Genomic DNA, 13,914 nt, shown 5'->3' on the forward strand with positions numbered 1-13,914 from the left:
TGATTTATGAATTCTAGCCTAGAATGCATGAAGAAAATTAATGTCCGTGTCCTCCAGTTCCCCTTCCACCCAATATGCATGCACACCTGCTCCTTTGCTTACTTTAGTTCTCCACCAAAAGTAGCAGAACCAAAACAAGCTGCGAGATAGAAATGAGAGCTATACCCCATGTCTATTCTAGTGTGGTGGTTATGTTTCACTGTACTATAATAAAGTGCTGTGGGTCTCCTCCAAACTTTCTCCAGACATTAACAGCTGAGTCTGCAGTCTTCAGGATCCTGCATGTCTCAGTCTACTGAAAGAGTCAAATAGACTACTTTAAACAGTCATATATCCAAGTCAAACACTTCATAAAAAGTCTTCAAACAGCTATCAAATATTCCCAGGCATGTATTTATATAATTTATTCTAGGAAACTACTAAAAATGTCACTGGAGATTAGTTGGTGCAAAGGACAGCAACCTTTCACAGTATTGACAGAAATATGTAATAAAATTGATTCTGAAAGAGACAAATAATTATTCACAAGGTAGAAACAGAAAGTGTTTCTATAGTATTTAATCTATGACAACCATTAATGTCTATAAAGGTAAGTTTTAAACAGAAAACTACACAATACATGACACCTGAAAAGAGATAAAATTGAAAAATGGCTCGTTTTGCTAATTCTTTGGAGCACCAAAATAAATTTATTGGTAATAAACTTTCAGCACCAATTTTTTTTAGAAAAGATGTTCATTCTTGTTCTTCCAGAAAACATCCAGCTTGTGCTGTCCAAAATATTTGATATTTTCTATTTCCCACTTTATTAGCTTTAGAAATAACTCAAGACAGTGAACAAACCTAACATTTCTTCCTCCTCCTATTTTCCCACAACAGCCCTGTGACATGGTTTGAGAAAGAATGGCTGGTCCAAAGTCACTCAGTTGCCTTTTATGCCTAAAACAGGACTATCACTCATGGTTTTCCAATTTCTAGTTTTTTGAGATTGGAACCTATCCTGTATGATACAAAAATTGTGGTAACCTTCTGATAGTCAATTTAGATTTAAATAGCTTTTTCAAGATTTAAATAGTACATCCAAACACAAGTTTTGCATACCCTATTTCCATTCCACTTTCTTTCCTTCGTATTGCTTCTAGAGGAAAGCTATTTGGTTTTAGAATCTAGATTTGCTTATATATACCAAGCTGCATTTGAATTAAATGAATAAAATAAAAACACTGAAGGAATCCAGTATAATATGTAACATTTTTCTGCTAAAATCTATTATTCAAGCAGCACATTTAGTTTTATAAACCTTGTCATTTCACCAGTGAAATAACTAAAATATGTAGAACCAGTTCAACTACATGGGAGAATTAATTCAACAGATTAAACAACTTTGATCAACTTTGAATACTATTTACTGGCAATCTGTTTGTATGTGTGTGTATATATATAGAGAGAGCACATTTGTTATTTTAAATTTCACATAAGATAGAATAAGATGAGCAAAAAGGAATTCAAGTTTAAAAGCATAATTACACCATTCACACAATTTATTTGGTCAGCTTTTTCAAATGACCCCTACAACAAACTTAATTCTAATTAGTTTCTAAGTTTAATATTTGCTTAACTTCTTCAATCATATGAAAGTTTCTTAATTTGTCTAAAACATTTCAAGCTTTTGGAATATAACTGAATTTCATAGTGATTTTGAACTTCTGAAAACTAAGTAACTTTGAAGAAAGACTTTTTTTTTTCCATCATGCCATGTAACATTATAGCACATAGGAAATATGCCTTTTTGGATGTCCAACAATTTTAATATTGGCAATAAAGAATTGTAACTATTAAAAAACATCTTTCAGTGAAATTGGGGCAGAGCCCCTTCTTGTATTTATTTGCAGTAGTTCTTGTATTCACAACAGAAGCTGTTAAAGTCTAGCTGCTTCATATCTGAGCCTTGGGGGTGAAAGACATACAACGCTAACTCCTTACGCATAGACAATCTCAGTAGTGTAATGAAAAGCTGCTGTATCGGTTATGTTTCTGACAATGTGACCTCATTTTCATTCTTACTGCAGAAATCACTAAGTGTGCGTACTTTGTAAACTGTAGTTGGGTTGCATCAGCAAAGCTGAAATGTAAATTTCTGTCCTGTTTCTACAAGCACAGGAATCAAGAAGATTTAGATTAAAACAAAAAGCCTTAATGACATGCAAATTACTCTTCATCTTCCTAATCTACTATTCTAGTTGCAGTTGAATTTTGTCATGTCTTATCTTTACTAAGGAAAGATCTCATATATTACAAACATGAAGCAAAGAAAATTAGAAACAAGAAAATATACTTAACATGAGTTTCAGCCAAGTGAATGTTGACTGTATTACAATTAAAATTCTGCTGTGAAGTTCAGAATAAAAAACAAATAGACTCCAGCAAATTATTAAATAAAAGATTAAGGAGGAAAATAAATACTGGCATCTTTGGAAATCTAAACTCCTTCAACAATTCTTTTTGCATATTTAAATGCCATTAAATATTTTATGACTAAATATACAGCTTAAATTTGGTAATAAAAATCTAGTGCTTAAAACCAAGAGAGAAGGTATAGCATTTCATAAATTCCAAAGTTGGAAGCTTTCTTTCTCGTGTCATGAGTAGCATTTTCATTAACATTTAGCTCTTTTCAGAGACTTCATCTTGAATAATTCCTGACTCTTGCTGCTTGCACAGGGAGGCAACTGTCACCTCGGTTGCCTCATGCAGCAGTTTGGCCCCTTTTCGTTGGGGCAAGATAGTAAAAAAGGCTTCTTCCCAGTTCTTCTTTTCCAGATATGCCAAGATGATTTCAAATACTATGAGAAAAAAGGGAAATACTTAATAAGAACATTAAATAATAAAGGTAATAAAACTATTAGAAGCTTCTGCAGTAACCACAAAACAATCTTATTTTGTACATATTATTTAATTTATATATTGTTACTAATAATTATTAAATAGAAATGGAATCGGCATGCAATTGTTCTTAAGGGAGAAGTAACTATTTTTTTTATGTTTTTCTCCCTAAATTCTATAATATGACAAACAGATTAAATCATATATCTATAAAGAGAATTGATGTTTAAAAGCAAGATGGAAACATAGTTCTAAAAGGGATATACTGCAATTAATCTAGGTTGCAAATAAAAAAAAGATTCATCAAAATCAATTCCTTTTTTAAACATCTAACAACTTGTAGCTTGTGTGTTAGGGGGAATTGAGAAAACAGGTTACTCTGGAGATCTGTTTGCGTTATGATCACTATAGCTAATGGATAGCTGAGGACAGGGAAGCCCTTCCACTGAACTACTTCCATGAGTATGTAAATAAATATAAGATCACAACTGCTTCAAGCGTTTTCCTGATTTCTACTCTGTCAGCAAAATATCTATAGTATCAAAACTTTTTTCTGGTATGTTGTACTGCCTTTTTTCCTGGTTGGGGAATACTTCATAGCTTCCAGTTATCTTTACTGTGATTTGAATTGTTTACTAACAGTTGCACTAAACATGAAGGAGCAACTAGGAAAATATGTTCAGTCAGAACTCTACAGATTTGAAATGTGAATAAAATTCATTCATTTATTAAGTAACTCAGTAATAACACAGTGGATATTTAATCTATTACACTGATAATACACAAATATTAGATAACCATTCTCCATAATTTTGAGAACTAGACACTGTCTGCTGGAGAAATTAAGTGCTTGTCAAAATACTCAGTATCTAGCAAAAATCACAACTAGAAATGGTAATTGCTTCTGACATTATAAAGCATAAATAGCTCATTTACAAAATGTAGACTCAAAAATAAAGGAAAAAAATAAAATATTTTCTTACCATGATTGACTGCCAGAACTTTCCTGCTGTTCATTTTCACAAAGTTTCCTAGGGGGAGCTGTGCATGGCTTATACCTTGTTCTTTCGCTCTTTTGTATGTAATTCCCTGTAAGCAAAATAAAGAAAATGTCTATTTGTTATTAATTTACATTGCATTTGTCCTGAATTCACTTTACTTTTGCATAATAAAATATATGCATTACACATATAGCCTTACAACATGATTTAAAGATGTTTCATATCATAGAGCACTGATTTATAAAAGGTACCAATTATTAAGCTATTATATTTAACTTAAAATGCTGAGAACTTCACTTTTATCTTCATGGCTTATATACAAAGTTAGTCAATTAACTGATTATGTATTCACCAAAATAAAGTTTCTTTATTAACTGAACAAGTTATCAGAGCCAATATCGAGAGAAACAGCTCAAAAGATTAATTAAAATCCTGGCTTTTTTTCTTAAATTGTGCACAAATTTGTTGTGTTTGTCAAATCTACTCTATGCTGTCATCTCATTTCCCCAGAAATTGGACTCACATTTTCAATAATATTCCAAAAATGTGCATATTAACAAATAACAGCTGGTGAATCTAAAGAAATATTATCCCTAGACTGTGACTTGGAAGGCAGATCAGAAACCCATAAAAATTATACAAGCTTTTTAAAGAAACAGTAAGATGGTGACAAATGATAACAGACATACCAGCCATTCAACAGCTTGCTGTATTTACACGTTCTACAGATTTTCCTGTAAACTTATGCCTACGTATGCTATAAACAGTTTTATTAGACACTTTTATTAGACATTAAATTCCTTTGGCATTTATTTTTAATGCTAGCAATACAATAAGCATTATTAAAATAACAGAATGTGCACTGGATGAAATACTCATCGCACGAATGCACTGCTGATATCCTGTATTTGAGTTACAGAGCACAGATGCATTGTGACAATATGCTGTCTTACGGCAATAAAGATTTGTAGTGTGACAATATCTACAGAATTTTCACTTACTACATATGGAATGGTATGGATCCTCTTACTTGAGTGAATAGTTCCTGCTGGTGATCTTGGAGAGATCAGCACTTGAGCCCCTGAGAAGTCAGTGCAGGTGGCTCAGGGTTGTCTTTTTATGTACACTGAGAGCATATGCACCAAAAGCAAATTCCTTTTGTGTCCAATCACACTTGGCCAATAAAGAATTTTATTCTATTCAGAGGTCTCCTCCATATTATTTAAAGGTTTATGAAAACACTAGTGAGATTGTTCGGAAGTTTGGGCTAAGATATCACTAATATGCTCCTGACATGCCCACCCCAGCTTTAATTAAAGATGCCATAGAACTCCCGAGTGCCTGGCAATTGTGAGAATCTGGATGGGGAAAACGATCTCATTTTAAATCCCAACAAGCTGGAACTGCTGGTTTGTCAATAATTCTGGTAGGCACAGTGGATAGGACTATATTCCCTGAAGGACTTTGCTGTGACCTCAAGCTTTACCTCCAGGACAAAGGGGTGGAAACCATGGTCAGAAAGCCTTCACCCAACCCCATCAGACATGCCACTGTAATCCTACTTGAACAAAAATGCCCTTGATACATGGAACCCATGCTCTGATTTGGTTGGCCTACTGCAATGTGCCCCATATAAGGTAGTCTTTGAAAATGGTCAAGAAACTAGAGCTAGTAGATAATGTAGTGGCTCCTAACAGGTTTGGATAGCATCCATTTTGAACTCACACTGGTTATTTGTAGGTTTTCAGGCCAGGCCCAATTCAAAATGCTTTGGAATCTCTTTATAATTATTAATGCAGCTCCAGGATATATTGGGCATGTAAAAAAAACTGAGCCCATCTATTTTGCCTATAACTAAAAGAAGGCCTATCACTTATTAGGTGCACGGGACGTGTTCTAGACAACAGGCTTCCTTGATGGTAACCCCAAGTTTACGCTTCCCCAGAAGCACTAATGGCCCCAACTCTGCTGGCATATGGTGAATAAGTTAAAGTAGTTTAATTCTAATGAATAGTCAGCCCATAGATCAGTTTCAAAAACATCTATGAGATTTATTCACAGCTGTCAAATATATAATATATAAAAGTCCAACTTATCCAATTATGTTTTTTATTTTTACATTTGACTTTGTCTACCCTAACTATGGTGCAGAGTATAAATATAGAACAATACTGTATGTCCCAATGACTCTCACCATGATCAGTACTGAGGATGTTGTAAGCTGTAGTTCAACATGTGGACAGTCACAAATTCTCCAAACTGAATATAATACTACATTCATAAAAATCCCATTTAATTGTCCATTAATTTTAACTTTAGTTAATACGATTTTTTTCAAGTATGCATGCACAATACATATTAACCATCTACCTTGTGATGATTGTGATCAACCAAGCCTCCAATAACATAGGCTTTTGATTCATCTAATTCACTCAAGACATCTGGAGAATCTGAAGTAAGGTAAACAAGATCTTCCTTTTTCACCAACTCACTATAATGCTCTGATTTAATTTGAATATCCTTCAAGACACAAACACAAATCCAAATAAATTATCTGAAAACTAAAGATTTTTCACTAGTTTGAGTATATATTCTATGCCTGCATAAGAAAACTATGAAACTATCAGTAAAGGGTTAACAATGCAATGAAACAGTATTACAGTTTTATCATTTATCTGAAAAGATTAATATATATACTATATATAGAATATTGGAAAGATTATAGCTAAAAGGAAGAAGGCACTTACTTGTAAGTCATTCAGTCATCATAAAATATAGGTAATGTCTGACTTATGAACATAATTGAGCCCAAAATTTCTGTGGCTAAGCAAGACAGTGAAGTGCATTTTGCCACATTTTATTACCTATCTTGCCACTGCTGTTGTGAATCACTGCAGTTAAGTTAGTAACATGGTTGTTAAATGAATTTGATTTCATCACTGACGGTCTGTCAGGTTGTCTCAAAGGGTGATGACATGACCTTGGGGACATTGCAATCTCACAATACATGCCAGTTGCTAAGCATTTGAATTTTGATCATATGATCTTAGGGAAGCTGGAAATGGTCATAAATGTGAAAAACAGTCATAAGTCACTATTTTCAGTGCCATTGTAACTTCAAATGTTTACTAAATGAACTGTTGTAAATTGAGGACTACTTGTATCAATAATTTCGTTTTACTGAAGGCAAAATCCAGCAATCTGACAACTGATAATGTTGAGACAGTCCCTGTCAAATTCATGCATTTCTAAGAAATCGATTGTTTTTATTGTAATAATTAAAATTATATACTTAAATTGCTAGCACCTTCCAATTTATCCATCCTTTGTCTGTTTCATTCATGTTGTCCTTCAGCTGGCCTCCATGACTGGACAAGTAAAACTAGGGAATAAAAATGTATGCAACATTCATTGATAATTTTTAAGATTATACAATCAAATACTATTTTCCATTTCATATTTTACACATTTTAGCTTCACCTCAAGCAGGATAATAACTTAAGAGCTGGAAGTTCAAAGAAGTATTTTTGGTACACTGTAGGTGATTCTGATGTGTTACATAAAGACCCAAATAATGTGAGGCAAAAATTAGATAGACTATAGATGAAATAAAAAGTAAGGAACCATATAAACATTGTCAACAGGGAAGAGAATTGAAAAATTGATGTTATAGTAAATGTGCTATATCTGTAAGGGATCCCCAAGAAAGAGGACCTGAAAACCAGTGTGAATAGTAAAAACTTTATTAAACTTTATTACTCTGTTAAACTTAGCATACATGCAATGCTCGTGACAACAGATATGTATGCTGGGTTCTGCCATGGAACATCCCTACCAAGAATTAATTTATAAAGTTTTTTATAAGCATCATGGCATTCACTAAACTCACGTGCAATACAAGTTGTCAAGTACAACTTGGTGGGGGGAAAAAAACCAAGCTTCTCAGGGGAATGCCTTTTCCATGAAATCTGCAGCATATTTGTAGGAGGCGTCACATCATTTCTGTGCCTAGATATAGGCTATGCCTTGCTGCACAGTTGCTATATTAAAGTTCATACAGTGGTTAGATATGGTTTAGTGAATATGTGAAGATGTCTTGTCACAAAGAGGGAATGAATGAAGATGGAATCTAAAAACAAATATATGAAGGAAGAATGAATAGTTTGAAAGGAGAAGACTCAGAAAGTTGTGGCTGGATGTAGCTGACAAGGACCTCAGAGATATGTTTAAAGAACAAAAGGCAATGTCTGAGTTGGTGTAAGGATGTGGTGGAGGTTTGCAAGGATAACTTGCAAGCAGTAGAAAGATATGGAGAGATATATTGAATGGATTGCTAGCCAGATTTTATATTCCTTTTCTTATCTTAATGCATTAACATAGTTTCCTTAATAACTTCTTGCTCCTCTTCTATGTATGTGTGCATTGTTACCTAAGACATTTTGTAGCAGGAAAAAAAAACTCATGGCAACCAGTACTTTAAATTATCCACAGCATGTGTAAACTCACTATAGGTATGGCAACTATATTTAGACACATGTGGACATTTGTGACACATTTCTAGACCAATATCTAGAAATCTTTAAATTATTTTTATGTATGCTAAAAATGCAAGTATAAGCATTATGTTATGTTAAAATATCTTTCATATGTATTGCATAACATTAAGAAAGTCATCAGAAAAGAATATTTGGAGGTTACTTAGACTGACATACCTGAACAGGATGAAGTGCTTTACGATTTTCTGCATAACATCTCTGAATTTGCTTGTGAAGTTTCTTGACATCCTGTATATAATACAATTTGTTTTTATACTGTTCTTCAGAGAAAGCACCACAAAATGCTTTAACCAAGAGTTTCAGAGAGACGCTAAAGAGAAAGAAAGGAAGCTTTTAACCAACAGAAATTACTTCTAAAACATGCACCTGAAGAAAGCATACTAAAAGTATAGAGGTTTTCTGAGTTATCGCTCTTTCTTTTTACTAGCTCATCACTCTAAAAATCATCCAGATGAAGCCAACAACCTGATTAAAGAAGTCTGACCAAGTGTGTTATGGCTTCGAAATGATAATATTGATGCATAATTCTTTCTGGGACTTGTCTAATTTTAAATTCAATTTATTAGTAAAATGTAATAAAAGTATGCAAGTAAAAATGAAAATTAATATTTCTAAAATTAAACTATTTAAGCAATTTATAATTTACACCGATTTTTCTAAATCTATTGAGAATATTGGTAATGTTTGTCAAGTAACACTAACATATGAGAACCAGTTTGGTGACATGGTTAAGGAATCAGGCTAGAAAACAGAGACCATGGGTTCTAGCTGGGCAAGAGCAAGACATTTCCAAAAACCTTAAGGCAACTGCAGGGATTAATCCAGGTAATTGTGAAGAATCAGTGCTGACTTAAAGACATACACACAAAAACGTACCCTACGTTTTCTACTAAGTTAAACCTTACTTCTTTGACCCTGTTCATTCATTAATTCTACATTAACTTCTCAAGTTTTTAACATTTCCAAAAAATTATTTTGAATGACTTCAGTTCATATATTAATTTCCATTGCTAAGCAATGTGGTCACAAAGTGCAATGTCACATGACTGCATCTCTTAGAGACAGCAATCTTACAGGCCTTATTATCAGTGTTAAGCGAGGGTCATTGATCATTAAATAAGAACATCTCATTCTCATATTCTCACGATTGCAACAAGCCTCCCCTAAAGCCAGTGTAGAAGCTGGCAGGAAGTCTCAAGTCCCCAGGGGCTTTCAGGAAGGAGAGTGAGTATTACAGAGTGAGGCAAGTTGGAAGGGTACTGCAATAAAAGCTTATGGGATGGGGATGAGCTGCTGCTGCTGCAAAGTGCAGCTGGGGATGGGGTGCTGCTGCGAGGCATGAGTGTGCACGGCCTTGGGATAGGCTGATGTAGCAAGATGTGAGTGCAAGTTGGGTAGGGAGGAGAGCTTCTGTGATTGCGTGTAGGTTGGGAAGAGTGTGTTGCAAGGTGTGAACATGTGGCAGCTGAAGAGAGGTTGCTGGTGCAAAGCACAGTGCACATGCTGGTGCAAGGTCCAAGTACCTGAGGGTGGGGAGAGGGTGCTGCTGCAAGGTGCAAGTGTGGTTGGGTGAAGGGAGGGTTGAGGCCTGACCTCACACTGAAAAAGCATGAGCTCTGCAGCAGAGTTCCTTAGGGGGAAAAAGTGGTGGGAATAATTTACAAGCTTCCCTGCCATCTTAAAGCATCACTGTAATTTCAAACAGAAATTGCAATCATTAACTGTAGATTACCTATATCTTGGGAATTTTGGAGAACTACAAAATCTAAATGATTGCAATGAGTTGAAAATGACTTAATATAATCCATCCATCAAGACACTTAGAATTGCTTCTTAAATATCATCTCCATTTACCTTTAATTCCATTAAATTGTCAAAACTGCAGTCTATTATAAGCCGGAGTGCACTAGGAACAATATCCCTACGCATATGTTTCCTGACACTTCCTTCACCGTTTGATTCCAGCTGAGATTGGCGCTCCATTTTTCTTTTCAAGCGTTTTTCTTTACGTTTTTGTCTGAAATGGAAACAAATATTACTCAGTTGGTACAACGTTGGCTATTATCTGATTATTATATTCTTCCATATTGTTGTTTTAAAGATAGAGATAATTGTTGATTTATCTGCTAAAGCATGTGCTTTTAAATGCTGGATGCTGGAATATGACTCTCAAGCAGAATAGGTGTTTCAAAGATAATGAATAATGAGTCATAAAGAAACAAATCATGTTTGAAATGTAGAAAGGAGGGCCAGAAGAAAACAAAAAGATTTGTAGGTATTTATATATATCCTATTATTTCATTTGTCCAATAAGAGACCGCTTTACAGTGTGAAATCAGATAGGTCATAAGAGTTTCCTAGAAGTCTTTCATCAGGCAGGATGAGAGAGATTACACATTTGTTCACTCCTCTCCTGTATAAAGGAAGCAGAGAAAAGGCCACGATGACCTCATATAATCCTCAGGCTTAGTTCTGAACTTTTTCATGGAAGAAACTGGGGAGCAATAAAATGAATCAGCCCAAAAGTGCCTAATCAAAAAATACATCCTTTTTATAAGAAGCAAATCATACTTGCGTAAGATTCTTTGTTCTTCCCATTGTTTCTGCTTTATTAGTTTCTTTCGCTGTCTTTTTGACATAGTTTCAATGTTCTCCATCTTTTCCACCGGCAATTCTGTAATTTCTACCTTATCAATGTTGCACTTCACTTTTTCCTCTGTATCAGTAACATTGGTTGTTTTAAAGTTTTCTGGTGGCATTCCTGAAGACATGAGCTTCAAAGAAAAAAAGAAATTGATTTTTAGAAAACTTAATTCAAACAGAATATATATTATTTAAAAACTGTGCCTTAAATATATTTTAAAAATTCTTGTCTAAGGCAATTGAATATAAGGATTTCTGCCTAATATACAAATTATGAAGGACAAAAAAAATCCTTATTTCATAATTTGTATTAAAATGCATAAACACATAAAATGCTAATGAGCAAGAACCAGTACAAATTCAAGACATTTGTGATTGAAATAAACAAATAAATGGCCCAAGGTGGACATAATATTTTGGGGATTGTAATAAAACAGGAATATTCACAGATATTAGTTACCCTGATATATCATACATTCTATTTTGCAACCATATAATAGCCATTGTATTATTTTCAGTTTAAAAATTATCTGGATTACATCTCCATTTTATTACATTTATTAGAGAAATCACAAACCATTTGATGAAATATCAGCAAAGAAAATAACAGCGAAGAGTTTATATGGCTGCAACATATAGCCTTGACACTTTATAATAAACTCATTGAAATGAAAAAATCCCCAAATCTTTAAAAAAAAACCAACCCAAATCTGTACAAAGCCTTAGAAAAAGGTACTTAGCAACATTGAAAAATGCAACAGAATTACCTCTCTTGGATGGCTACACAAGCACGCCAACAACCAGGGGCAGCTTTCAAAGATGGTATGCAAAGCTATGCTGCATTCTGCAGAGAACCTCTTTTAAATGCTTTGTGTCAAACTGACAATAATAGCATATAAAATGCCCATAGTTTATTTCATTGCTTTAAGGGAATATATTTTCTTGAAACAATTTAAATTGCAAGAAACCATGACTTTCAATTTGTCCAGCAGTGTCTGAGAGTCAGTCTTGTAGGTCTAACATAAGCATCATGCTCCACCCTTCTACGTTGGGAGGGGGAGGGAAAGGGAGGAAGAGAGAGAATGGTAAAATGTGATAAAGTATCAGTTACGTCATTTAAAAAAAAGCAATGGCAGCCTAAGGATGTTCATAATTTTATCCTTTTTTAATTAGGAAGTCTGGGTCTTCTAATATATTGAAGAGATGAAGTTGGAAGGGCAAGATGCTTTAAGTCCCTTTGTTTCCTTTTCAAATTATGAGTGTTACCCATTGAACTCTGGAAGTTTCAACACTTCTTAATGGTCAAAGTCAGGATGCCTGATGCCTTGTAGGATCCATAGAAATTAATTTGAGTTGTGAATGCCATAAGACATGCCCAGGCTCCACTCCTGTGTGGGTTATTATTGAATTAGACCTGAAAAAAGGGATGGAAACCCTCAAAAGACTAAAATAGTCAAGAGAGACAGAAATGAAGATGCCCTGGTTCTATTAATTTAAATATTGGTTTCAAAACATGCTTTCATGTAATTAAAACCCAATTAAACCTTACACCACTTCAGACAAATGGTTATCTAATTTCTTTTTAAAAACTTCCAGTGTTGGAGCATTTACAATTTCTGGAAGCAAGTTGTTCCAGTGATTAATTGTTCTCATTGTTAAGAAATTTCTCCTAAGTTCTAAGTTGCTTCTTTCCTTGTTTAGTTTCCACCCATTGTTTCTTGTCCTGCCCTCAGGTGCTTTGGAGAATAGTTTGACTCGCTTTTCTTTGGGGCAGCCCGTGAGATATTGGAACTATGTTTTTGCTTTCCACCCTGGGCTGATCTCAATGCTCTTTATTCGGATTTTATCGACCGCACTGTTTCCTAAGAGAATATAGGCGCCTTTCAGCTCAAGCTTTCTCGCATCTGAGCGTGCACATTTTACCCAGGGAGCCTCGTCACGCTACAGAAGGGACCGTGCCTGAGGCGCCAGAAGAAGGCGCCTCTTTTGCCCCTCAGTTAACTCGAGCGGCTTTTTCCTTCTTTTAGGTCCTTCGTAACGGAGGCTTAATGCATTTCTAACGGACTTGCTCCTTAGCGGATCAGCCTTCAGTCCCCTCTGGGATAAGAAGGAGCTGAGAGATTCAACCTGGCCCTGTATAGGATCTTCGGAAGCAGGGCGGGACTACAACTCCCGTCGTGCCCCAGCCAACATGGTTGCCAAGTAGCGCTAAGCTGGGCAAAATCGGGCTCGACTGCTGAAACCGTTGGGGAGGAAAGCTGAGGAGAAACGCGACTTCCCCACCGACGGAACTAGGAGGAAGGGTGTTTTCTCTCTCTCTCTCTCTCTCTCTCTCTTACCTCGCAGCCCAGCGCACGAACCAGGAGCAATAGCCACCGCCGAAGGACCAGGAAGCCGGACTAGCCCTTCCCTTCGCACGCGCCGCTGACGCCCGAGACCGCAGTTGCAGTCCTCGACGCGGACTAATGACGCAATATCTCAGTCTCGTGACTTAGTATAGGCGGGGTTATGGCGGGAAAGCTCCTCCCCGATTCGCTTTTGGGTTTAGAATATTGTATTCTATCATTTGGGACGGTGTTAAATCATTGTTATTTTTATTTTTTTTAAAAGACCATAGTGCCTTTTAAATTGTATTGACCTGCAAACGTTTATCCGCGGGAGCTGAACAAGTATTTCGCAGCTGGTTCAATAATCCAGATGTGATTTTAAGCCAACTGGGGAATTTTGGGAGTTGAAGTCCACCAGGCTTCAAGTTGCCAAGGTTGGAGACCCCTGATTTGGTGCAGGTGCTTTTGATGTACATAGTTGATAGACACTCATGGACAATAGAT

The 13,914-nt window shown here is 35.4% G+C and overlaps 1 protein-coding gene across 1 annotated transcript; it reads right to left on the bottom strand.

Annotated features, from left to right (window-relative positions):
- Window positions 1–1,526: 1,526 nt before the first annotated feature.
- On the bottom strand, window positions 1,527–13,567 carry TRMT10A (tRNA methyltransferase 10A). Its single transcript, XM_026698292.2, has 8 exons — window positions 13,423–13,567; window positions 11,012–11,214; window positions 10,295–10,457; window positions 8,597–8,668; window positions 7,192–7,266; window positions 6,255–6,404; window positions 3,867–3,972; window positions 1,527–2,843 (listed from the first exon to the last, which is right to left on the bottom strand). Exons 2-8 carry the CDS (start codon window positions 11,209–11,211, stop codon window positions 2,665–2,667), a joined length of 945 nt encoding a protein of 314 aa, XP_026554077.1. The 5' UTR covers window positions 11,212–11,214; window positions 13,423–13,567; the 3' UTR covers window positions 1,527–2,664.
- Window positions 13,568–13,914: the final 347 nt, after the last annotated feature.

This window comes from Pseudonaja textilis, chromosome 6, assembly GCF_049901715.1.
Source record: "Pseudonaja textilis isolate UNSWEBS1 chromosome 6, rPseTex1.2, whole genome shotgun sequence".
NCBI lineage: Eukaryota > Metazoa > Chordata > Lepidosauria > Squamata > Elapidae > Pseudonaja > Pseudonaja textilis.

Coding starts and splice junctions, on each gene's coding strand:
- TRMT10A (XM_026698292.2), bottom strand. CDS start 11,211: ATGTCTTCAGGAATGCCACCAGAAAACTTTAAAACAACCAATGTTACT. Junction 10,458..11,011: donor GAACAAAGAATCTTACGCAA/GTATGATTTGCT, acceptor TTTCCATTTCAG/ACAAAAACGTAAAGAAAAAC. Junction 3,973..6,254: donor TTGATCACAATCATCACAAG/GTAGATGGTTAA, acceptor TTTTGCTTACAG/GGAATTACATACAAAAGAGC.